The following is a 27,166-nucleotide window of genomic DNA, read 5'->3' on the forward strand; positions in this document are numbered from 1 at the left end:
ATCTATTCGAGGTAATGAATAACAATATTTTGGACATGCTTATTGGACCCTGAAATCAACACACATCCTCCATCTATCCGAGATCTTGGGCACTAACACAACATTCGATAGCCAAGTATGGAATTGCACCTCTCGAATATGCCCAGTCCTAAGCAATTCCCCTATTTCCTCTTTTATCACTTTATCCTTGTCGGGTCCGAAGTGCCTCTTCTTTTGATTTACGGGACAAACTCCGGATAAGAGATTTAAATTATGCTCCATAACCGCTGGTTCTATACCTCTAAGATCATGAACTAACCAAGCGAATACATCAAGGTTGGCCTTCAAGAAAATAATGAGATTTTCCTTGACCTCTGTTTTCAAATCAGCAGCAATCTTAAGCTTCTCACCGCTAGCCCGCAGTTCCACTACATCAAGTTCCTCCTCCTCAAGTGTTTGAACCTATCTCTTAGCCACTGTTAACATAGCTCCAACCCCGTATCATGCTAACCTCCAACCGTGTCTTTTTTCCTTCTTCGCGCACCACTCTCTCATAACATCGGCGTGCCACCCTCTGATCCCCACACAACATTCCAACTTCTCTTCCTACAGGAAACTTAAGTTTTTGATGATACATAGAAGCCACAGCTGTGAAATCCTTCATAGCTGGACGACCCAAAATCTCATTGTATGATGAACGAGCATCTACCACCGTGAAGCTCACCATCTTTGTGATCCGTCTAGGATCATTTTCCATGGATACTGGGAGGAAAATCTGGCCCAACGGTCGAATAGCATGACTCGTGAATCTATACAAAGGTGTTGAAATAGGCTCCAATTCAAATCCTTATTTTCATTTGACCCAACGTCCCTTTGAATAACACATTCATTGAACTCCCGCTGTCAACAAATATCCTTGCCACATCATAATTTGCGATTGTGACCGTGACCACCAAAGCATCATTATGCGGAGCCACAACACCACGAAGGTCTTCGGGTCCAAAACTGATGATGGGATCTTGAGGTAAATTCAACTCCTTAGATATTTCAAATTTCTCAATCCTCTTTCCATGTGCTTTACGTGCCCGTCCAGAATCACCATCGGTGGCACCTCCTGAAATCAAATGAATCATACCTCTCGTAGGGTTATTAGCCTCGTCCACCCTCCTCCTTCTCTGGTCAATCCCTTGAGGATGACCATGACCCTCCATCTGTCTTCTTGGCTCCTCCGTTCTTGGATTTATCCAAGGAGGACCCCGACCTCGCCGCGGAGGTGATTGAAACTCTTGATTGCCTCTTGGCGGAGTTCTCTCCCTCCTCGTAGGTGGAGGCAACTTAGGGCCTTCATCAACCCTTTGCAAACTTCCTTGCCTTCTTTTTTCCTTCATCTACCCCCATCATGTTATCCCTATTTGGAGCCAAGGGGACATAAGGTGAAAACTGCCTTTTACCTCAAGCTCGATCATCTTTCTTTTCACCCACTCCTCGTTTCCTACCTCCCTATCCACCCCTTCCACGGTATTACACCCTTGCCTATACTCAGTCCTCCTGTGTCTTTGAGCGTCCTCTAAATTCACATACTTCTCCGCTCGTGCCAAAAGATCATCATAACTTGATGGAGGCTTTTTAACCAGAGACTTGAAGAATTCACCTCCTTTCAACCCTTGGGTAAAGGTGTTGATCAGTATATCAGGAGTAGCAGTCGGCACTTCCAATGCCGCACAATTAAAACGTTGGATAAACTCCCTCAAAGTTTCCTAATCCTGTTTCTTCATCACAAATAAACTCAAGTAGTTCTTTTGGTACTTCCTGCTACTAGAAAACTGATGCATAAAGACCACACTGAAATCCTCAAAAGACCTTGTAGACCCATACTTCAACATGTTGAACCATTGCTGGGTGGACTTTACCAATGTGCTCAAGAATACTCGACACTTTATACCATCGGAGTATTGGTGCAATAAGGTGGCATTCTCAAATCCTTCCATATGTTCCTTTGGGTCCGTACTTTCGTCATATTCTCCCATGCTTGGCTTCTTGAAACTAGATGGAAGTTATTCCTCCAAAATCGCAAGGGAAAATGGACTTTCCCTCTTAAGAGTTGAACCCTTGCTTTCAAGTTGTTGTCTGAACATCCTTATCTCCTTCCACATTTCCTTCTTCTCTTGATAATCCATGCCGGAGGGGGTAGGGTTTCTCCTACCTGACTCTGCTGACCCACTTCATCCTTACCTGACACTTGTAATTGCTCTTTCTCTTGTTCTTGTTCACGACCTCGGCCTTGCGAGGCTTCTTGATTTTCTTCAAGGCCTCTTCCACAACCTTAGTGATAAATTTGCCCAACTCTTCCAAGGTCATATTCCCCACCATATTCCTAGGGGAAGGCTCCTCCATCCTCGACCCTAGGCGAAATAAGGTAGTGTGAGCCCTTCTACTTCCTCTCTTTCCAATCATCTCTACGTCTTAACTCAAAATTCCCACATACGACACCTAGTGATGCTCACTAAAATTTTATGGTCTAGATCCAACTCAAGCCCAAAGTTTCAAGTCTAGAGATGAAACTGAAATCATGAAAATAATGTTATAGGGGGTCAGGAGGGTATTCCGGCGTAGTCCCTCCGACACTCAAGTCAGAAACGTGAACAAATAAGAGAAAGAGGAGCTTGGAAGCCCCTCAAAATGAAAGTGAATTAATTTCAAATGAAGAAAGAAAACCAGTATTTATAGGAGACAAAGTAGGGGACCATGAACACTTTGTAGGGGACCATGAGTGTGTAGTTCACGCGCCTCTCCTTTAGAGCTCGCCCTCCAAATACAACCCAAGACACAAAACTAAGCTTGCCACCCTAGGGGTCGCCCACCTTAGTGGAGCCTCTCCTCCTCTTTCTTCTTCTACACTCTCCACATATAATTTCACATCTACATTCTAGATTGTCATAAGCTTTTGACTTACCTTAGAGACCCCATGACTAGGGTCCAACTTGTGAAAGAGTGGGTGCCCGGTGAGCCAACTTGTGGCTAAGGGCTTTGATGACTCTTTGTATAAACAATCTTTTGTTTAATATAATTTACACTTTTATTAATGGCAATGACTTTATCTTTCTTCATATTGTTATATTGTGATATACTATTGTTGTTTTGATAAAGACCTTGAATATACTATAGTGTATGTAAGATGTGGTAGTACATGGGGATGTCTATCATGAAACACATCTTATAGTCACTGTATATTCTAAATCGTTCCTAGTCGATTGAGCCGTCCGTTAATAAGGATAAGGATCGCTCGAGTTTGAGACTAGCATTTGCGATGTCGAGTACCATGTTTCATTGGTAAGGAACATAGAGATGTTCGAAGCATGCAAATGGATATTCATACGATGAATGATCGAACTACCCTATCCGGACTTTCCAAGTGGTTATCACTTATCGAGTGGATAAAGTCCGCGGTTTTGGTTGTACACCATTAGTCCTTACTACTTGAAACATCATTGAAACTCTATATGCTAGTACTGTACTTTGACTCGTTTACCGACTCCATTGGGGTCATCAGGTGTCGGGATTGGGTACAGTTACGACACATATAGGAGTCGATGCTTTATTGTCAAGGATTCACCACATACTTGCGAGTGTGGATATCCTATGCAATCTGAGGAGATATTAGTGTGACGAATCTCTGGCCAGAGTACATGATGTGTTTTAAGAAATGGTTTCTTAGTAGCACATGCGATGTCACTATTTGATCTTCAAGATGTATTGCATAGTTATCGAATCTCGAACGACTCTCGATTTACCAATGGTTGTTGATTCGATCGGGATATATGGATGAAGGGACCGTACTGTACACTAACCAAAATCTATTGGTTCTTATAGGCACTATCAGTGATACCTAGGGAATCATGGGGCGATGTTGCTAGGCGCTCTTACCATGATTCGATGGGCAAGTCGGAAATTGTTGTTCCGAGTCACAAGGAGTTGTGAGCCCACGGCTAGCTGTATCCCTGAACCATTGAGGGTCACACAGACTAATGGATTTTTAATCCCCGTTGAGATAGTTAAATTTAAAGAGTTAAATTTAATGAACAAAGAAGTAGGACATCTTATTTAAGAGTAGAGGAGTAAGATTTCCTAAAATGACATAGGGATGGGCATTTTTGGAAATCACTGAATTCGGATTCAGAAAAATTTATCTTGACTTTAAAAGGTGCAGAAATGGTTTCTGTGAACATTGGTGAAATCGGTTTATCAATCGGAGTCATGATGAATTTTATATTAATTTCTGAACATGTGGGCTTTGCTTGTCAGGCTTGAACTTATGACTAATGGGCCCTAAGCTGTTAGCAGCCCATATTATAAATAAGTTATTGCAGTACATAAATTAAAAAAAAAGAGGTCACAAAATAATTTTCGAAAACCCTGTTTTTCTTAAGTGTGGCCGCCGCCCCCTCCCCTCTGCTCGGGAAAAATCCAGCCTGTGAATTTTGAATTTGCAGTCTGGTTTAACGGATCAAATTCGTTAATTCTCTTCGTAGAAACTTCTGATAGATTTTCTAGTGCAATCTATCAGAGGGATTAAATCTCTGTTCGTGGACCTGATTGAAGAACAGTTCGTCCATCAGTTCCTGGGAGATACAACAAGAGCAGAGCAATCTGTTGGTGTCCATAATCTCGATTCGAGATTGGAGGTAAAAATTTATAATTGTTATTTAATTTTTACACACACAATTTAATCGTAAAGTTTTGATACCCATTATGGAATCGTTCCATATAAAATTTTTAAACTTCCGCTGCACCGGGTATCAATTCTGATTGATCTGATCGCCGTTCTCTAACAGTGGTATCAGAGCCAGGTTGCTCAGATCAAGCGATTAAATTAATCGATTGTACAAAAAAATTTTAAGCCTCGGTTTTTGAAACAAAATAAATTTTTTAATTAAAAAATTTTCGGGCAAAAACACGGGCAGCGATTGGATCGCTGCCCGGCCCGAGCCCCTTTGGGGCGCGGGCAGCCCGGGAGCGTCCCGGGCGGCCCGCGGAAAAATTAATTTTTTTAATTTTAAAATTAAAATTTTAATATGTTAAAATTCTATTTTTGGTCCGATCGAAAATTGTTTTTGATTGGTCCACGAGGCGTCGGATCGAATTGTTCGAGTCCGAAAATTTTAAAATTGATTTTTGGATAAATTTGAATTTTTGGAAAATTTATAGATTTTATCCGTTAAATCAGATTTTATGAAATTAATTATTTTTGGTACAATTGATGATAAGATATGATCTTATGGAAATATTGAGTAAAATATGATTTTATGTATAAAATTGGATTTTATATGTAAAATATGATTTTATTTGATAAAAAGATAAAATATGATTTTGTATGTAAAATAAGATTTTATATATGGAATATGATTTTATCCTTTTAAATTTAAATTGCCATTGCATGTTATCCAATAAATTAATTTTGAATTAAATGTTATTGGATAAGGATGATCGATTGCCATGACCAATTTTGTAGGTGTATGTTAGGGATTTACATTTGTTTTTATTGTTGGATTTATTAATGGGCCTGGTTTATGGCCCAATATGAATTGTCATATGTAATAAAAGTGGGCCTGGTTTATGGCCCGTTCCCACCCCTTAAAATGTATCCCCTACTTGTCATTGTTATTTATTGTAAATACATTAGATTTAGTGGGAGATGAAGATTTGAAGACGGAGGTGGGCCCAGCAGACAATAAAGACTGAAAAAATGTAAATTGGAAGCTCAATGTAATAGGATTGCATTGCATACCTGCATATTACCTAGGATTGGACTAAGACTCGTGATTGGCAACCACAGGTCGATTAGAAATGGAATCGATCATCCTATATAATATATGATATTATTGTTGTATGCATGTTTTAGACAAAATTGTGTGAATCCGGCAAGCATACAAATTTTAAAATGATGAGACAAATTTTCAAAATTAAAATCCCTCATTTTAAATATGATTTAAAATTGATATCAAGATAAATAAAGGAAATTTAAAATTGTTTAAATGTTCCTACCTTCCATCAACGATCAATGTATGAGATTCTACCCGCGGATACGGTCCGGCTCATATTATTGGGGGGGCCCGTTCGTCGGAAAGCTGTACATTGGATCGACACATGTTGTAAGTTGGGTGGAACTCCCATGGGATCGGCTCATATTATTGGGGGATCCACATGGCGACCGTCCATCACAACTTAATATTGATGGGTCATCTTGACATGTCACAATAAACGGCGTCATATTATTGGGCCCTTATTGGACATGAGGTAAAAACGTGGAGGTTGCTTTGGAAGCAATTGGGCTCTACCTTTTGAAAATTATGGTTGGCTGATATTATTCGGGACCATAGTTTGTCAATTGGACTCCATGTTCCCACTAAGGAAAACAGTTTTCCGTTTTCACTAGAGGGTAGTGAAATCGTTAGAATAGTGGGAGTGAGATTCATAAAATAAATTTCGCCTATTTTATGTCTTAGTAAATTAATTAAACAATCACTGATAATTGTCTGTTTCTTTTCAGTATTTCATAAAGATGATTATTTTGGCTATGGCCGGAATTCTTCTCTCCACCCTTATTACCAATTCCTCAACAAGAGCATCCTTTTAAACCAATGAAGTTTACAACCTCTCTTCCTAATAAACAATCACCTCCTATGACTATTAGGAGACTTTACCCCAGCGGAAATGGCTGCACACTGAGAGAAAAGTTTATGCTATAATTGCTATGAGAAGTTTTAACCGGAGCATGTGTAAGGGATGAATTTTTTTTCTTTATGATGGATCGTGATAATGAAGAGGATGAAGGGAAGATTGACATTTGTGTTGAGCATGAAATTCAAAATCCCTTACTGGAGATTAGTCTCCATGCCATGAAATGGCAGGTGCCTCCTCGCATTCTGCATGTTCAAGCTCATATTTCAGGTCTTAATCTTCACACCCTAGTTGATGGGGGTAGTACTCACAACTTCATTGTAGTGACTCGTCCCGAATCCTCTACTACACAATTCTTAATAGCATACAATTAAATTTATTAAAACATAATTAGAAAAATAGTGGAAAGAAAGTTAAAAATATTTTACAACCCCGTCGACATGGACCATGATTGTCACTCCTGACAGAGCTGCTCCTGCTACCTCAACGGTTCTCTCGCTAAGTTCATCCAACCTAAGGTCCTCCCCGTAGAATGAGGTATCCAAGACAAAAACTGAGGATGTGAGCGATAAAAACACGTAACATGAAAGTATGAGTATATAAGTGCTATGAATGCATGTATGAAAGTCTACAGGGTTCCAAGGATCAAGAACTCTGCTCAATCAGATGGCGCCATGGCATGCAGCACTCTGTGTCATCGCGCCATCGCACTAGAAAGTGGCTCTCACACCATAAAAATATGTGGATAACGTTGGCATGACCCTGTACTAATGAGTCCAACCATCTACTCAAATAAAATGGGACTGAGCGACCCCACTAACGGCTATCACAAGTATGTAAGATCAACATGATATATATAAGGCTTAATAGTCGTCGCATAAGATATTCACATAAACACATTTCATACAAAATTCAACACATAAACATGCATACTGAACCAAGATATCTTCGATAGTAATTTTGTATCTCTAACAATCAATCTAGAAGCATTAGGTCAAGGGTCCAAACCTATAGTGAAGTGAATGCCATATCACTATTACATTACTAATAGTCTTAAATAGACTAATAGCTAATCCCAAAAGCTATTAAGAGTCCAGGCTGTTGGAATTTCATAGTTTCGGTGTTGACAAACTATGACGAACAATAGGCAATTTCATTATAAGAACTGAACTTGTCAATGACCTCAACTGAAGACGTCAACTGGACAAGTCAATTAAACTGAACTAAATAGTCCACAAGCTAAACTGGATGAAACCATGACTGGACTAGTCAAGCTATACTCGAAACTGAATCAGTCAAGGAAGACTGAATGGTGCTCCACTGAATAATACATAGTACAATCAGTTGATCAAATTCTCAGAGACCATCAATTAAAGTCAATAATTTTTCGATAAAGGTTCCTGTACTACCACAACAGAACCAGTAGCAATCACCCGAGTATGGATGTCGGGGATTGATAACGTTGAGAAAAGATAAAGCAACAGATTCTTTTTGTACGAAGCATTTTGAATATTACCGTTGCAATTGGAGCTATAAATAGCAGAACAAGATCAAGACAAGAAGAACATAAGATTAAAAATATGAACATGAGAAGAGATCTAACACTCGCATCATCAAGATCATTCACACGTAGATAAACTGTTCATCAGTAAACTAAAGCAATCAAGATCTATTAGGAGTCAACTGATCAAACACATGCTTAATGATATATTTGATCAAGTGTAGGATCAATCTGTGCTAAGTATATCAAGTTCTAATTGAAACGCCTACTACTAATAAATGCGAAAATTTTTTTTTTTTAAATAATATTACTATACATACATGCCCATACATATATGTATATAAAAATAACATACTTTTTCTTAAATAACCTGAAAAATATTAAATAAATAAATCCTTAAAAATATTTCATGCATCAATTTAAAATAATAAACAATGCTGCTGAAAAATCTCAAATGCGGAAACAATAATAAAATAAAACATGTTTCAAAATTCAACATAATAAACTAAATAGCTGCGACGGTCACGGGGTCCACTGCTCCGTGAGCTCAGAAGTTCTCACCACCGGTAGGAGCTACATAAACGTCATCATGCTCACCTGCACCATATAAGCGTAGTGAGCCTAGGGGCTCAACATGTCTAATCCTTTTATAACAAGGTTAAAAATAATGCATCACATAATTACTAATACATATACATGTACATGAGCATGCATGGAAATATTTTCATCACATAATAAAACTGCTGAATCATAAACTGAATCATAACCATAATCATAAACATATTATTTCTTCATCATATATAACATAATTGAGCAATGCTTTTGAAACCTGAAGATGGTACTATCCATAAGTGTGACGCTCATGTGTCGACTGATCAGTCTCCTGAACCAACGTACGATGGCGGTGATAAATCACCTCCTATGGTAGTAAACTACCGAATCAAATGGTGGATAACCACCCCTATGGTAGTAAAACTACCGAATCATATGGTGAAAAACCACCCATATGTCACACATACTTCAATTTCCACCAAAATATTTTATTGCTCATCATTTACATAATTATATACATAAGAAATTTCATGAATACATGCACTGAAAATATGTCCGTAATATATATTTAATTAATTTTTCATAATATACTTAAAATAGACTTCATGCATAAAAATAATTAAATATATATTCCGCACTTATTTATTTTTCATGGGTTGGTCCAGACTGCTGGTCTCTCTACTAAACCCCTTAACTAACTTAAAGTCCATTAACTAAATTAAAGCCCATAATTAATAAATAAATTTAAAAATTACATTTTTTACTAAAATAAAATACTTAAATGTTATTGGTCTTAAATAAAAATATTTAGGCCCAATAACTAATTAATTCATAAAAATCCTGGACGGGCCCAATAAAATCACTGACTGGCCCAAAAATTTCTATGGGCCCACAAGCCCATAAAAATCATCGGGCTAACTTGAAAAATAATTTTAAAAGCCCAAAATAAAATTATTTGGAGGCCCAAATAATTTTCTAACTAATTATTAAAGCCCAAAAACCAATTAAACTCTTAATTAATTAAAAATTAAAATACCCGAGCCCGGCCCACCTAACCCAGACCCGGACCCAACTGACCCAACCCACTATGAACCTGAACCGACCCAGGCCCCAACCCGACCCGGGAACCACCCCTAAACACTAACCCGATCGCCCCTTACCCGTCTTCCCCTCGGCCGTGAGCAGCAGGCCTTCATGGCCTGCTGCTGGCCAGCTCCGGCCGCCCCTGGCTGGAGCACCGCCGCCCAGACATAGCCCACATCTGGGCGGTCCTAACCTAGCCCCTGAACCCAAGCCATGCAACCCAGGAAGAAGAGACCGAGCCCCTTCCAAGCAAACCCTAACCTGCGCCGATCTGCACAACTAACCGCAAAACCCGATCGGCCTAGTCATTCTCAGACCCAAGCCCTGCCATGGTTCGACTCTAGGAATCCTATCAGACCCACGAACCATCAGCCATAGTCCTGGACCGATACATGTAAAAAAAACGTGAATATGCATCAAGAAATTTGAAGGAAACGAGGGACATGCATGGTGTATCATCAACTTTTGCATCCATTCACATGTAATCCAAATCAATCATAAAAAAAAAAAAGTAACAAACTTGTAATAGCTCATATGGTGGCCAATAAAAGGATTTAGACATGCCTTTTAATTTAATGACGAAGAATATCACGTATACGGGGGCTCCTGGACGACGAACGGACCAAACTCTCCAAAAAGCTAGGTTGGATCGGCTATGGAGGATTAGTTTTCTGCTGAAAGGCGTGGGATGGGGGGTGAGAGTGATGAGTGTCGGCTGATGGGGTTTGGGAATAGATTAGGGAGTGATTTAGGTTTAAATTATTGGTAGATAATTGAATAATAATAGATATTACTCAATAAAAAGATATTATACCTTAAACAAAATATTCTAAACTCTCAAATAATAATAACAATCTGATAAAATATCTCAAATCTCGAAATATTAATATAGAGGATTTTTAAAAATTAATAAAAGTCTATAAAATGACTTATTTTGGCCAAAAATCACTTATTAAATAAATATATAATTAAATACTAAAATTTTCTTGACAAAATATCTTAAAATATTATTTTAAGGCTCATAAAACTCATAAAATATTTTTGGCTAAGAATTTTGATATCTCGTCCGTCCACGGTCCCGTCTACTCGATCAAAACAATTAATTCCTTAAAAATCTAAAAATACCATAATTGCGGGTTAAATGCAAAAATACATTTAAATCATGCATATATTTCACATAATATCACATAAATACATTTAACCCCAAATATAAATTTTAAATAATTATTTTCCTTAATTATGCATTCAAATTTACGTATTAAAATTTTCGGGTGTTACAATTCTCCCTCCCTTAAATTGAATTTCGTCCTCGAAATTAAAGTGCTTACTCGAATAACTCCGGGTAGCGAGTCCTCATGTCTGCCTCGGTCTCCCAAGTGGCTTCCTCCTCGGAATGATTCTGCCACTGGACTTTGACCATCGGTATGACCCGCAACAAGCCTCTACTCAAATGCTAGATCTGGTGCTAACTGCAAAGGCTCGTAATCCAACACATGCGTCGGATTAGAGATGTATCTCCGAAGCATGGATACATGGAATACGTTGTGCACTGCTGCAAGCCCTGACGGTAGTGCTAAACGGTATGCCAAAGTGTCAACTCTCTCCAAGATCTCAAATGGCCCAATATATCTCGGATTCAACTTGCCTCTGCGACCAAATCTCATCACCCCTTTCATAGGTGATACTTTCAAAAACACATGATCACCTACTACAAACCCAAGATCTCGTCGTCGAGTATCAGCATAACTCTTCTGACGACTCTGAGCTGTCCTCATACGATCCCGTATCTGTCTCACAATATCGGCAGTCTGCTATACAATCTCGGGACCAAGTAAAATCCTCTCGCCAACCTCATCCCAATGCACTGGCGATCTACATCTCCTCCCGTAGAGAGCTGCATAAGGAGCCATACCTATAGACGACTGAAAATTGTTGTTATAGGTAAACTCCACTAATGGCAGTCTAGTCTCCCAAGAGCCCTGAAAATCAACGACACAAGCTCTCAGTAGATCCTCAAGAATCTGGATCACCCTCTCCGAATGACCATCTGTCTGGGGATGGAACGATGTACTGAATAATAGCCGAGTCCCCAAAGCTGTGTGCAAACTCTTCCAGAATGCAGAGGTAAATCTCAGATCTCTGTCTGATACTATCGAAATTGGTATGCCATGAAGTCTAACAATCTTCTTGATGTAAAGCTCTGCATACTGCGTCAATGAGTAAGTAGTCCTCACCGGCAAGAAATGAGCTGACTTGGTGAGTCTATCCACGATCACCCAAATAGCTGTACATCCTCTAGTACTCCTCGGAAGGCCAACTACAAAGTCCATCGTGATGTTCTCCCACTTCCACTCCGGAATGGGTAGAGGCTTAAGTAACCCTGCAGGATGCTGATGCTCTGCCTTGACCTGCTGACAAGTCAAGCACTCTGATACAAATCGGCCAATATCTCTCTTCATGCCGGGCCACCAATACAATGACTGCAAATCTCTATACATCTTCGTACTTCTGGGGTGAATGGAATACGGAGATGTATGAGCCTCTGTCAAGATCTCAATCCTCAACTGATCAACGTTCGGTACCCACATACGACCACGGTACTGAACGATACCATCAACAACTGTATAAAGAAGCCCGCCCTTGGCTTCATCTCTCTGCCTCAATCGCTGCAACTCCTCATCTGCAGGCTGTCCAACTCTGATACGATTTCGAAGATTCGGCTATACCACTAACACTGCCAAACTCGGTGCCTGACCGCTCGAGTACAACTCCAGCTCGAATCTCTGAATCTCCTCCTGAAGTGGCAACTGAACTGTCACACAAGATACCACTGAAGTCTTCCGACTCAACGCATCAGCCACTACATTAGCCTTACCCGGATGGTAGCTAATGTCACAGTCATAATCCTTAACTAATTCCAACCATCGGCGCTGTCTTATGTTCAACTCCTTCTATGTGAAGAAGTACTTGAGACTCTTGTGGTTTGTGAAAATCTTGCACTTCTCACCATACAGATAGTGCCTCCAGATTTTCAAAGCAAAAACCACTGCTGCTAGGTCCAAGTCATGCGTCGGATAGTTCTGCTCATGAATCTTCAACTGTCTCGACGCATAGGCAATGACTCAGTCACTCTGCATCAATACGGCGCCCAACCCAAGCATAGACGCGTTCGTGTAAACCACTAACTCCTCGTGTGGAACAGGCATCGCCAACACTGGCGCAGATGTGAGTGCTTCCTTAAGTCGATCGAAGCTCCTCTGACAGTCTGAACTCCATATAAACTTCGCATTTTTCTTGGTCAAGGAAGTCAAGGGTACTGCAATAGAAGACAAATCATTGATGAACTTCCGGTAGTAGCCTGCTAAACCCAAAAAACTGCGAATCTCTGAAGCATTCTTCGGAATTCCCCAATCCTGCACTGCCTGCACTTTCGTCTGATCGACCGCTATCCCATCTTTCGAAATTATATGGCCAAGAAATGCCACCTGCTCAAGCCAAAACTCGCACTTAATGAATTTTGCATACAGTCGATGCTCCCTCAAAGTCTGCAATGCTGTCTGCAAGTGCTGTCTATGCTCCTCAATGCTCCTCGAGTATATCAATATATCATCAATAAAGACTATGATAAACTGATCTAAGTACAGCTGAAATACGCGGTTCATGAGATCCATGAAGACCGCTGGAGCATTGGTCAATCCAAACGGCATTACTAAGAACTCGTAATGCCCATAGCGTGTCCGGAAAGCATTCTTGGTCACATCTGCATCTCTGATCCTCAACTGATGATAGCCAGATCGCAGATCGATCTTAGAGAACACCGAAGCTCCCTGTAACTGATCAAACAAATCTTCAATCCTCGGCAGTGGATACTTATTCTTCACAGTGACCCTGTTGAGCTCTTGGTAATTGATGCGAAGTCTCATGCTACCATCCTTTTTCTTCACAAACAACACTGGAGCTCCCCAAGGAGAAAAGCTATGACGAATAAAGCCCTTCTCCAACAACTCTTGAATTTTCTCCTTCAACTCTTTCATCTCAGTAGGAGCAAGTCGATACGGTGCCTTAGAGATAGGCACAGTACCTGGTATCAGATCAATACTGAACTCCACCTCTCTAGCTGGTGGGACTCCCAAAACGTCCTCCGGAAAGACATCTGAAAAGTCACAAACCACCTCTATATCTGACAATGATCTGCTAGGTGGTTCTGATGAAGTGACTACACTGGCGAGAAACCCTTGGCAACCACGTCTCAATAACTTCCTCGCACGTGTATAAGAGATAACAGGCGAGATCTCACTGCTCGGAGATGCATAGAAAACAAACTGGCCGCCTACCACTGGTTTCACTGCCGCTGTCCTCTGTCGAAAATCAATCACTTCTCCATTGACTGACAACCAATCCATACCCAAAATCAGATCGAATCCAGTCAACGGTAAAACCACAAAATCTGCTCTGATAGTATGTCCCTGTAACTCCATCTCCAAATCTCTGCAGATGCTAGTGGTAGTAAGAATCTGACCAGACGGCATAGTGACATCGTAACCTGTAACAAAAACCTCAGGCTTGATGCCTACCCGCCTGATAAACTCTAGGGAGATGAACGAATGCGTGGCTCCTGAATCTAGCAACGCAAACGTGGAATTTCCTCCCACTAGAATTCTCCCTGCACGCAGAAAATCCCAACAATCGCATACTAAACTTACTTTTCTCCCAATACAAGTTACAAAATATTTCTCTTTATTAAACACGAATAAAATGAACATCCTACTCTAACCAAACAAATAGATAATTCATGCAATTTAAAATCATGAAGTAAATTCCCAAAAATTTCTTAAAAGAAGAAGCTTAGGAAATACCGGTGATTAAGGAGGTATCTGGGTCTGCCTCCTCAGCCTGCATGACGAACACCCGCCCAGTGGTGCTCTTCCTCTTCGGGCAGTTATATGAAACATGCCCTGGCTCCTTGCAAACATAGAATACATTGGACCCCACTAGACACTTCCCGGTGTGCGGCTTCTGACACTGCGGGCAGATCGGAACTCCTCCAGTATTAGGGGCCCCGCCCCTCTGCTGCTGCTGTGGCTGACGCCCCTGAGGCCTCTGCTACTGTCCCTGCTGATTTGGGCCCTTAGACGGCCCAGTATACGGTTTCTTTGCAGGAGGCTGCGAAGTCGCCCTCTGATACCCTGGCTGAAACTGCCACTTAATCTGCTGCTCTCGCTGCATCTCTCGCCTCCCTTCCTCAGAACGTAATGCTCTGCTAACTGCCACCTCATAAGTAGTGACATCCAACATGCGAACGTCATGCTTGATGTCAGCCCGCAAACCATCCACAAATTGCCTCAACTTATCCGGCGCACTGTCAGCAATAAGAGGCACGAAACGACACCCTCTCTTGAATTGGGTGATGTAATCCACCATAGACTTGTTTCCCTGGCGGAGACTCATAAACTCCCGGATCATGCGACTGCGCACATCCTTAGTGAAATACTTGACATAGAACATGCATCTGAACTCTATCCAAGTCAATGTAGGTAGATTCACACCTCGAACCGCACCTTCCCACCAAGAGGCTGCATCACCTGTCATCATATACACTGCACACTTCACCCTGTCAGCATCAGTGATCCCCATGTAGTCAAATATGGACTCCAGTGATCGAATCCACCCCTCAGCAATGAGTGGATCAGTGGTGCCGACAAACTCCTTAGGTCCCTTCTTCTGGAACCTCTCGGCAACATCCTCATCATGTGTGAGCCTAGGACGTGCCGCCTGCTGCTCCAACAGAGCAGTAATCCCAGCCATCATATTCGCATTGGCCTGCTCCAATGCTGCAAGCGGATTCTGTGGAGGTGGAGGTGGAGGTCCCCCGCATCTGTTAACCTGTCTCGGAGGCATTCTGCACCACCACATATTTCTTTACGTAAATCGCAATGCATAACTTAAGGGTTCTAAAACTTTTCTAACATGAAAATCTTAAATCATTACATATTCTCCTTATAAATCATAAGAAAACAATTAAAACTTACAAACCGGTAGTAGGATTTCTGAGCTTCACGTGGCAGTAGGACACCCTCCAAGGACCGCACTCTGATACCAAATGAAACGCCTACTACTAATAAATGCGGAAATTTTTTTTTTAAAAATAATATTACTATACATACATGCCCATACATATATGTATATAAAAATAACATACTTTTTCTTAAATAACCTGAAAAATATTAAATAAATAAATCCTTAAAAATATTTCATGCATCAATTTAAAATAATAAACAATGCTGCTGAAAAATCTCAAATGCGGAAACAATAATAAAATAAAACATGTTTCAAAATTCAACATAATAAACTAAATAGCTGCGACGGTCACGGGGTCCACTGCTCTGTGAGCTCATAAGTCCTCACCACCGGTAGGAGCTACATAAACGTCATCATGCTCACCTGCACCATATAAGCATAGTGAGCCTAGGGGCTCAACATGTCTAATCCTTTTATAACAAGGTTAAAAATAATGCATCACATAATTACTAATACATATACATGTACATGAGCATGCATGGAAATATTTTCATCACATAATAAAACTGCTGAATCATAAACTGAATCATAACCATAATCATAAACATATTATTTCTTCATCATATATAACATAATTGAGCAATGCTTTTGAAACCTGAAGATGGTCCTATCCATAAGTGTGACGCTCATGTGTCGACTGATCAGTCTCCTGAACCAACGTACGATGGCGGTGATAAATCACCTCCTATGGTAGTAAACTACCGAATCATATGGTGGATAACCACCCCTATGGTAGTAAAACTACCGAATCATATGGTGGAAAACCACCCATATGTCACACATACTTTAATTTCCACCAAAATATTTTATTGCTCATCATTTACATAATTATATACATAAGAAATTTCATGAATGCATGCACTGAAAATATGTCCGTAATATATATTTAATTAATTTTTCATAATATACTTAAAATAGACTTCATGCATAAAAATAATTAAATATATATTCCGAACTTATTTATTTTTCATGGGTTGGTCCAGACTGCTGGTCTCTCTACTAAACCCCTTAACTAACTTAAAGTCCATTAACTAACTTAAAGCCCATAATTGATAAATAATTTTAAAAATTATAATTTTTACTAAAATAAAATACTTAAATGTTATTGGGCTTAAATAAAAATATTTAGGCCCAATAACTAATTAATTCATAAAAATCTGGAATAGCCCAATAAAATCACTGACTGGCCCAAAAATTTCTATGGGTCCACAAGCCCATAAAAATCATCGGGCTAACTTAAAAATAATTTTGAAAGCCCAAAATAAAATTATTTGGAGGCCCAAATAATTTTCTAACTAATTATTAAAGCCAAAAAACCAATTAAACTCTTAATTAATTAAAAATTAAAATACCCGAGCCCGGCCCACCTAACCTGGACCCGGACCCAACTGACCCGACCCACTATGAACCTGACCCGACCCAGGCCCCAACCCGACCCGGGAACCACCCCTAAACACTAACCCGATCCCCCCTTACCCGTCTTCCCCTCGGCCGTGAGTAGCAGGCCTTCATGGCCTGCAGCCGGCCAGCTCCGGCCGCCCCTGGCCAGAGCACTGCCACCCAGACGTAGCCCACATTTGGGCGGTCCTAACCTAGCCCCTGAACCCAAGCCATGCAACCCAGGAAGGAGAGACCGAGCCCCTTCCAAGCAAACCCTAACCTGCGCCGATCTACACAACTAACCGCAAAACCCGATCGTCCTAGTCATTCTCAGACCCAAGCCCTGCCATGGTTCGACTCTAGGAATCCTATCAGACCCACGAACCATCAGCCACAGTCCTGGACCGATCCATGTAAAAAAAACGTGAATATGCATCAAGAAATTTGAAGGAAACGAGGGACATGCATGGTGTATCATCAACTTTTGCGTCCATTCACATGTAATCCGAATCAATCATAAAAAATAAAATAGTAACAAACTTGTAATAGCTCATATGGTGGCCAAGAAAAGGATTTAGACATGCCTTTTAATTTAATGACGAAGAATATCGCGTATACGGGGGCTCCGGGACGACGAACGGACCAAACTCTCCAAAAAGCTAGGTTGGATCGGCTATGGAGGATGAGTTTTCTGCTGAAAGGCATGGGATGGGGGGTGAGAGTGATGAGTGTCGGCTGATGGGGTTTGGGAATAGATTAGGGAGTGATTTACGTTTAAATTATTGGTAGATAATTGAATAATAATAGATATTACTCAATAAAAAGATATTATACCTTAAAAAAAATATTCTAAACTCTCAAATAATAATAACAATCTGATAAAATATCTAAAATCTCGAAATATTAATATAGAGGATTTTTAAAAATTAATAAAAGTCTATAAAATGACTTATTTTGGTTAAAAATCACTTATTAAATAAATATATAACTAAATACTAAAATTTTCTTGACAAAATATCTTAAAATATTATTTTAAGGCTCATAAAATATTTTTGGCTAAGAATTTTGATATCTCGTCCGTCCACGGTCCCGTCTACGCGATCAAAACAATTAATTCCTTAAAAATCTAAAAATATCATAATTGCGGGTTAAATGCTAAAATACATTTAAATCATGCATATATTTCACATAATATCACATAAATACATTTAACCCCAAATATAAATTTTAAATAATTATTTACCTTAATTATGCATTCAAATTTACGTATTAAAATTTTCGGGTGTTACACTAATACTCTGTAATAGATTAGTTTAGTGTTGTAAACACTGTGTTAAGAATTCAGTTGAGTACTAAATTCTTCCAGTTGAGTTGCAAGAAAGTCATTCGAGTACTGCACTAGACTCAGCCGAGGACTGAGTTCTTGAGTTAAGTCTAGGAGTTTCAAATGTAGGCAGTGGTGTAAGTTTTAGCTGAATCGGGGTGTTGCAAATTGCTTGTAATACTCAAAGTCTTCTAGTGAATCCTTCCAAAGGAAAGAAGGGATGATGTAGGAGCAACTGAGTCTTCGAACATTCAAAAACAATATCTGTGTCATTTACATATCAGTCGAGCACACTCACTCACTTACACATTCAGCTTCCGCACATACATATTTTTTTGTCAATTAACATCGACAGACAAAAAATACAAGAGTACTGTGTCCAACCCAACTGAACCCAGTTTAGTAAAAGCAGTTCCAGTCGAGCAACCCCCAGTCGAACCGATAATGTCACATGATTATACATGCGGGCCTCAAAACTCAAGCATCGCTCCACTATAGCTCCAGTATCCCCTTGAAAATGCCCTACCATCGATTGTATGACCCCAAACACAATATATATACTAACACATTCCAAACACCTCAAAAATACACTTAGAATGAGAAATACTTGGCTTATTTATAAACGGAGTTTGGAAGGTCTGAGTTCTGGATCGGACGGTCTGATCCCGCAAGTATGCTACATATAGGGACACCTATATTCGAAAGCTATGAACTCGAATTCGGAAGGTCCGATCACATTAGGAAGCTCCGATCCCACACTTCATACGATATGATCTTGCATGCATCTATCGTGTCAAAACAATTTGACACCTCATTACGCATGTAGTTTGGAAACTCTGATCTCTCCTTCGGAAGGTCCGAACTCGCCACCTGGCAACCTAATTTTGACAACACATTAGTTCACGTGTCTGATTAGGTTCGTAAGGTCCAAAAAACGACCGAAAGTTTTGATCTCTCCATCTACTTCCTAACCACTTTGGATGGATCTGAATACTCGGGTCCTTGAACTTCTCGGACCATTTTCGGACATCCCGGATTTAATTTTTCACTTGATTTTTACTTTAAAAAACCCGTTAGTCAATTTTATCACTTTAAACATTTTTAGCCATTATAATCATGTAAAACAAAATCCGGGTTACTACATTCTCCCCACTTTTAAAAGATTTCATCTTAAAAATCGGGAATAATAGATAACTGAAACAAGAACACATCTTTATTAGAACACTTTCAATGTTCAAGTTACAAATTTGAACTACAATAAAGTACAATACATACAACCAAATATACAATTCAAAATAACTACGGATTTTCCGCACGCATGTAGCTCTATAAATCTCAAGTGGCTTTCTCAGTGCCTACTTGCTGCCACTGGACTAATACGAGAGAGATAGTCTTATTTCACATCACTTTATCCTTCCGGTCAAGGTCACAAACCAATCCTTCCACATAGGACATATCAAAATTCAACTGAACTTAAGATGTGTTGGATAGAGAAGAACGTGTAAAGGGGGGAGTGAATACACAACTTGCACTTTTCTTCAAAATAAAAACTTGTTTCAATCGTGATTACAACTGAACAACTTGTTTCATTCTTGATTGTCGATGTTAAGTAATCAACAACTTAAATGTGTGGAATAAGATCAAGTTAACACCTAGAACATAAGGTAGAATGAGTTGACTGAAACGTAAGAACACAGAAATTGTTTTTGGATGTTTGAAGACTAAAACTCCAACTTCACTCCTTCTTCTACTTAGAAGGATTTTCATTAGAAGGTTTGAGTAACACAACTTTTTACAACCCCAATTCATCAAGAACTTAACACTTCCTTAAATTGAAACTCCTAGATTCAATAAAAATTCAGTCATCGACTGATATTACAAAAGTGTATGAAATACCTTAATATTCTAGCACAAATGTGATCCTCAATGATCAAATATCTAACGTGAATAAGTGTGCTTCTCAATTGTACATACTTTGAGAATTTTATGACTTGACTGAAATCTTGATCACGGTAATGGCTTGTTGAATGCAAAGTATTTGAGAGAGATATTCTTGACTGATTTTCATCTTAATTTATAGCCATCGATCTGCAACGATCAAAATTATATACAAATATATCTGTTCCTTGCATTTGATTTTCGTTGCTTGAGTTGAAAGTCTTGGAGACAAATTCTGAAAAATAGTACACTCCTACGCACTACTACTGCTCCAGCATCTTGTTGAGTGTTTTGTCTTTTTCTTGAAATGGTATTAATTCAAAAGAATTTGACTCTGATAATTTAGGGAATGTCGGGCCGATCGTAACCTATTTTTTTGAATATACCTTGAAAGTTATTAGTCGTCTGACTCCAGTCAAGTACCCTTAACTGATCGTGATAATCGTTTAGTATTCTTCTAGTTGACTTCAGTCTCAAATACTCTGTTGAATTTATTCAAGAGTATATCGTTAGCTTTAGTCATCGAGACATCTGGTATAGCATAAGACTGGCTTTTAGTTTTGATTGATTTTATCTAGTTGAGTAACTGTTCAGCTGTCTAACTCTGTTCAGTTGAGTTATTCTTTATTAGTCGTCTTATTTTTATTTTAATTTTTAAACACCAAAACTTAAATTTGATCTCCAACAATTTTTTTTCTTTTTGGTGTTTACCAAAAACTTATCTTCAAGTGACTGTTTGAGATGCTTTATGACTGAATTTACTGTAACAGTTGTTTATTTTTCAAATATTTTATTTTTGTCTATTTTCCCCTTTTTGTTAACACAATCGCAGAGTGAAGATAAAGTAAGATGACTTCCATTGAAATATCTGAAAGAGATAGATACACAAGAAAACGACTGATAAATGTGGATAATATAAGAAAGAAGTCGTCTATCTTGGGTAATTGCTTCTTTGTGAATGATTGTAGTAGCCCGACTCCTAATTGAGCTAATATATTGCTTAAATATAATTAAGGGATACTAATTTGAGCTTAAGGAGTTGATAATCGGATTCAAAATGATAAAAAATGATTTCTAAAACTCCAAATATTTGGGACAGTTCGAAAGTTCCGAAGGAGGATCGAGATTTCCGAATGTGTTCGGAAGCTAGAATTGCTGTTCGAAAGGTCCGAGTCGTTCGAAAGTACCAAACTGGTTCGGAAGCCAAGGTTGGTGTTCGAAAGCTACGAGCAGTTCGGAAGCTCCGAACGTGAGATTGGTAGTTCCAATCGTGTGACAGTCGGACAGGGCATGGGCTTTGATTGGGTGATTGGAAAAGAGGGAGATCGAAAGCTTCGAACTAGGATCGGTAGTTCAGAACTACTGTCGGCAACCAAGTTGTCAAATCTGAGACACGTGGTTGGTGGAGATCGATCGAAAGCTCCGGAGAGGGATCGGAAATTATGACCGTGAGTTCGGTAGTTCCGATCGTCACCTATATATAGAGGGCTGAGAGCTCCATTTCATTTGCTCATTCTAACTTTTCCTCTCCCGCTTTTTACTAGCTTTTAGGGTATTTTGGGTGCCCTATTCGAGGGCTAGGAGGCATCGGAGTGCTGCCGAGGTTGTAGCGGAGTTGTGCCCAAGTTTTGAGGCTATCACCATCAGTGGGCTAACGACGGACGCAGGTATATCGCTAGACTTTGATTAGCTTAAGTCAGTAGTTGTTAGTTTAGTTAACGCTTTTAGTAGACAATTAGTGATACAATGATTATATGTTTATAAGTTTGGACTAGAGAGCCAATATCACTAGGTTGCTTATTCTGAGGTACGGACGTATATCCGAGATACCCTGATTAAGTATGCATGTTCTATGATTGTATGCTTTATGTGGCATTATTTTATGTGCATTGATATATGTTACGGATATTATGCTACATGCATTATCACGTTGAGCCTTTATCATTGATATAACCAGTAGAGGGGTTGCTCAGCCCCATTATATTGTGGATGGATACCATAGTTTTGGATCCGGATATGTCCACAGATTTATGGTATTGGAGTACCTCCTGATGTGTTGGCCCAGTCTAGCAGTACTCTATTGATGATAGGTTCCCGGTATCTTTCACTTGCATTATGAATTCATAGCATGTGTATGCTCATACTTTCGTACTGGGCATTATTTGCTCACGTCTTCGGTTTTGTTCTGGACACCCCCTTCCACGGGGCAGGACTTATGTTGGATGGACCGGGTGATAGCGGTCATTGAGCTTCAGCAGGGTGGATTGTAATATACCAGGTTTTCTATTGTGAAATTTAGTACTATGTTTTGATTGGGTTGTATAACATTTTCAGTATTTTACTTTGAACCGGTTGTATCCTGCAGGTGGTTGTAGTTGTATTATTAAGTTTCCGCTGGACTACTTTATTAATACAATTAAGTTATTTTGCATGCTTAAACTTTGATTATCTAGTGATTTCGAGACGGATCACTACAATGATGTCCGCCCTGATGACTTGTGCTTGTAGATCCTCTAGACTGATTGCCCTGATGGCCTGATCTCGATTGAGTGTGTTCAACTTGATTTGCCATAACATGTTGAACTAGACGGGAAATTGATGCAATTTGTGAAGACAACTGAAGGTAATTTTCTGCCATTTATTGATTCTTAAGATTGATCAATACATAGTACATTGAACGTTGCTCAAGCAAGAAATAAATTACAATCATGACTCAGAATGTGTTCCTCGATCACCTTCTCTTGCTCCTGTTTTGTCTCCTGTGTATCCGTCCTCAATCTTACTTGAATCACCAAGAGCACAATGATGCCTCTTCGCATATTGTATTTGACTCTCACTTGTTATCCCTGAATCAGAAACCAACTCAATTGTATTTTCTCTGCCTCTTCCAACTGTTTTTCCGTTAGATATAGCTTGAGAAGAGAGCTTCTTGAAGCTTCCTGGATTTCAGCTCTTTCTTTCCAACGTTTATCCAATTGGACTCAATAGTCCCAAGTCCAGTTGCTGTGTTGGAGGCCCAATCTGCTCAAAAAAGGTCCGACCAATAAACTTGAGTCATGTCTCACTTTAAATATGATTCAAGACACGCACGATAACATCGTAACCCCATGAACATCGTGAAATCAAAAGGTTTTATAATAGGAAAACAAAAATGTTATTCTGTGCTTAAATTTGAAATAACCAAATGATCGATGAATTAATGAATTGAAAAATACCAACAACTGACGCTAACTAGATAAGAAAACATGACACTGTTAAAGAGTTTCTTACATGAAGATTTGGACGTTTTTTTATTCGATATAAATTGATCAACAATTGTTTGTAGGATAAAATGGCTGCAAGTTTATGCTTCGCGATGATCGGGTGGAGGAGGTATTGTTTGTAGAAGATGCTTTGTGTCAATCGTAGTGTGGGTGGGTTTTAGTTTCAAAGTTTGTAAATCTGTTCTGGATATATGATCTGTGTCAATGAGAGTGATTTTTGTTGGCAATGGAAGGAAAAGAAACAAATAATGAGAGTTTTGAAGAAGAGGAAAAAAAAGAAACAATCATGCTTGTTTTGTGAATATTTTGTTTGAGAGGAAACTAGCGTGCTTGTCTTGAGAGAGACAAAAAGAACATGTGTAGAATTGAAAAAATAATAATAATGTGGATAGAGAGAAATTTTTGAAAAAGTAGAAACAGTCCAATGTACCCATCAATGTTCATGTGATTCCTAACTTTAATAACACAGTAAAAGATTTAAAAGAGAGATGATATTATTTTGGTATTTTTCTATTCTTAAATTATTTATGATTTACCATTCTTAGGGTACGTTTAGTTGGTGTGATAGGATAACTGAAGAATTGATAATTTTGTTGATATGGAATGAATAATTTAAATAATATTTGTACTTAGATGTGTTTGGTTTGAATGATTATTAATATGTGGTAGTGCATGTGTTTGTTGTATTTGATAGAAGAAATATATATATATATATGTTATGTTATGTTGCACTACCAAAATGCCACTTTAACAACTTATCCACCATTTTATCAAAATGTAAATTATCCACTTTTTATCTCAATATTGAGGCCCCTTCGGTGGAGACCCATTATTGCAATAAGTTCCTCGCAGACTTCTATGGTTGAATCAGTCTCAATCTTGCTCCCTCTTTGCTTCTTTGACATTGAGCCAACAACAATTTTTACAATGTCACGGACGATCTTCGGGTAAGTTTCAATTTCATACCTATAAAATTGACTGTCTTTTCCTCTTTCGAGAAGAGAGGATTTCATGTGATGAATGATTGTTATGTTTAGAAATATGTTTATGTATCTGGGTAACTGAACAAATCTCGCATAGTCCTTTCTACTTTAGAATTATGTGCAATTGTTTTCTCAGTTTCAATACCTAATGACATTTTATCACAAACAGTAATTTACAGAGCTAAAGTCATTAATACATTTGATATCGCATAGCTGCACAATTAAGAATAAAAATTGTTAATTTCTCATTCTGAATTCTTGAAATTCAATAATACTAAATGTGTTTATGTGTATACTCTATTTTTCTTGGTCATGTGGTCTTGATCTGTTTTAAAACACCCTTCTCATTCGAACAGGTCCTACATATTCTATCTTTGGTATTTGAAGATTATAACCTGAATTGTTGATCTAAAATGATGACGTCGTTGAGATCCTTATTTTTAAAGCTAATTTATAAATGTATGATGTAGCCTAATTAATTTTACAAAACTTGTTTTCACTTTTCAGGGGAAGACATATGTTGTTTTCAAATGACAGAACTCTGACATTTATAATACTTGGGAGGAAACACACTTGCAAGTAAACAAATTTAGCGGCATTGTGCACAAGTCTTATAGTACACGAGACGAAGCATTTACAATATTTACAAAGTACATGGAAAAAAGTCACTCTACCTTCACTGATCGTGGCAGGAAAAGTGAGGGATCGAGGACAACGGATGCTTCAAGTTCTACTGAACACACTGAATCTGGAAATTTGGGTCAACTCATAGATGCTCAGTTATAGTTAGCTGATAGTTATATTTTTGTTGCATATTTTGATGTCATTTAGTTGTTGTTTTGCATTCGTTTATGTGTTTTAATTTTGTGTTTTGTTAGTATTTCATATTTTGTGTTTGCATAAATTGTTTCCCGGTTTGTTGGCTAGGTTGTGCGTTTTGGCGGATGCATGGACGAACTATGGAGCAATGGAAATGCTGCAATTATTTTGAAGAAAAGTGCCTACTCGATCTGCCAACTTCTACCGATCGAGCGGGGCATGTGAAGTTGAAAAACAGTAGGAGCTGAAATTTTCTGTCGCTCGATCCGCAACATCTTACCGATCGAGCGGCTGCATAACTTTGAAAGGCAGTAGGATAACATTTTTGCTTGCGATCGATCGGCAGACTTTAACCGATCGAGCGCGAGGTGCTGTTCGGGAAGGAGTTTAATTATGGAAACTCTTTTATTTTGGACTATAGACTTTTAATAGGTCTTTTATTCCGTTTTTCAGACATTATTATCAAACTTTGAATCTCTCTTTGGAGGCTAGGTTTTGTGTTCTATCTTTTTATTACAATTTTTTTCTTTTCTTTTGATTTTTCTTGGGTTTTTCATGAATTGTTGTGGCTAAACCTTAGAACGTGGTTGAGGAAGACAAGCCCTTGATTGGTTTATTAATGAGATTCGAATTTTTTAATGTTTAATCCTTATTAAGTATCAAAAATTGTTATGGTTTATTCTATGCTTGTATGTGAGATTTTTAGATTGGCCATCTTAAGATTTTGCTATACAATCTACTGCTAAATTAGAATTCAAATCCGTAATTGTTTGAACCATCTGATTTGCGAAGAAACTGCGTTTAATATTTTTTGCTGGTGAATTTGTTAAATCGTAGGAACAACAATTGACTAGGATAAATACAATCGCTGATATTTGTGTTGTCTAGATTTATCAGTTTTACTCATTTGAATGCTACCTTAAATTTAAATCTAGATCGCTGGTATCCGGGTTGATTTATTAGTAAGGGTTAATCTAGAACGCTGGTGTCTAATTAACTAAGATTAAAGTGAAATAGAAATTTAATTTTCAATGATGAATATTTGATAGGATTGATTATTTTTAGGTAATCAATGATTGAATGAATGATATCAAGGGTGTATTCGACCGATACCAAAACTTGTTTCTCAGTGAATTCTTCAGTTATAATTTAATCGTGCATGATAGTTGTTAAGAATTTCAATAAATATTGTTCTTAAAATTTTGTATTTAATCTCAAACTCAAAACCCCTTTATTTTATTTTAGAACACGTTAAATTTTTCTTTTCTCGTGGGAATGATCCCTACTCACACTACTACATATTTTGGTTATCTGATTAAGTTGGGTAATTTGGGCGTGACACGACTTAGCGTTATCAAATTTTGGCGTCGTTTCCGGGGAGATTGTGTTTAATTTATTGTGTTATTTTTCTATTCATTTTGTTTAATCTCACTATCTTCTCTTTTTTGTTTCTAGTTTTTCTCTCTCGTTCATGCTTTTGGGTAATTTTTCTGAAGAAGAATTTTCCTACGACCCGGAGATCGAAAGAACTCTACACAGGCGAAGGAGAGACACTCGTAGAAGACAGGAAGAGGAAGAGATTCGTACT

At 38.6% G+C, this 27,166-nt stretch overlaps 1 protein-coding gene across 1 annotated transcript; it reads left to right on the forward strand.

Moving 5' to 3' along the window:
- Window positions 1–24,590: 24,590 nt before the first annotated feature.
- On the forward strand, window positions 24,591–26,165 carry LOC140885435 (uncharacterized). The gene is made up of 4 exons (XM_073292391.1): window positions 24,591–24,723; window positions 25,267–25,338; window positions 25,452–25,538; window positions 25,687–26,165. The coding sequence occupies exons 1-4, from the start codon at window positions 24,635–24,637 to the stop codon at window positions 25,748–25,750; spliced, it is 312 nt and encodes a 103-aa protein (XP_073148492.1). The 5' UTR covers window positions 24,591–24,634; the 3' UTR covers window positions 25,751–26,165.
- Window positions 26,166–27,166: the final 1,001 nt, after the last annotated feature.

The sequence above is a fragment of the Henckelia pumila genome, chromosome 2 (assembly GCF_033568475.1).
Source record: "Henckelia pumila isolate YLH828 chromosome 2, ASM3356847v2, whole genome shotgun sequence".
Taxonomy (NCBI): Eukaryota; Viridiplantae; Streptophyta; class Magnoliopsida; order Lamiales; family Gesneriaceae; genus Henckelia; species Henckelia pumila.

Bases quoted from the DNA above. Each gene is read 5' to 3' on its own strand.
- LOC140885435 (XM_073292391.1), top strand. From the start codon at position 24,635: ATGGTTGAATCAGTCTCAATCTTGCTCCCTCTTTGCTTCTTTGACATT. The intron at 24,724-25,266 runs GTAAGTTTCAAT...TTCACTTTTCAG, and splicing joins ATGTCACGGACGATCTTCGG to GGGAAGACATATGTTGTTTT. The intron at 25,339-25,451 runs GTAAACAAATTT...TGATCGTGGCAG, and splicing joins GGGAGGAAACACACTTGCAA to GAAAAGTGAGGGATCGAGGA.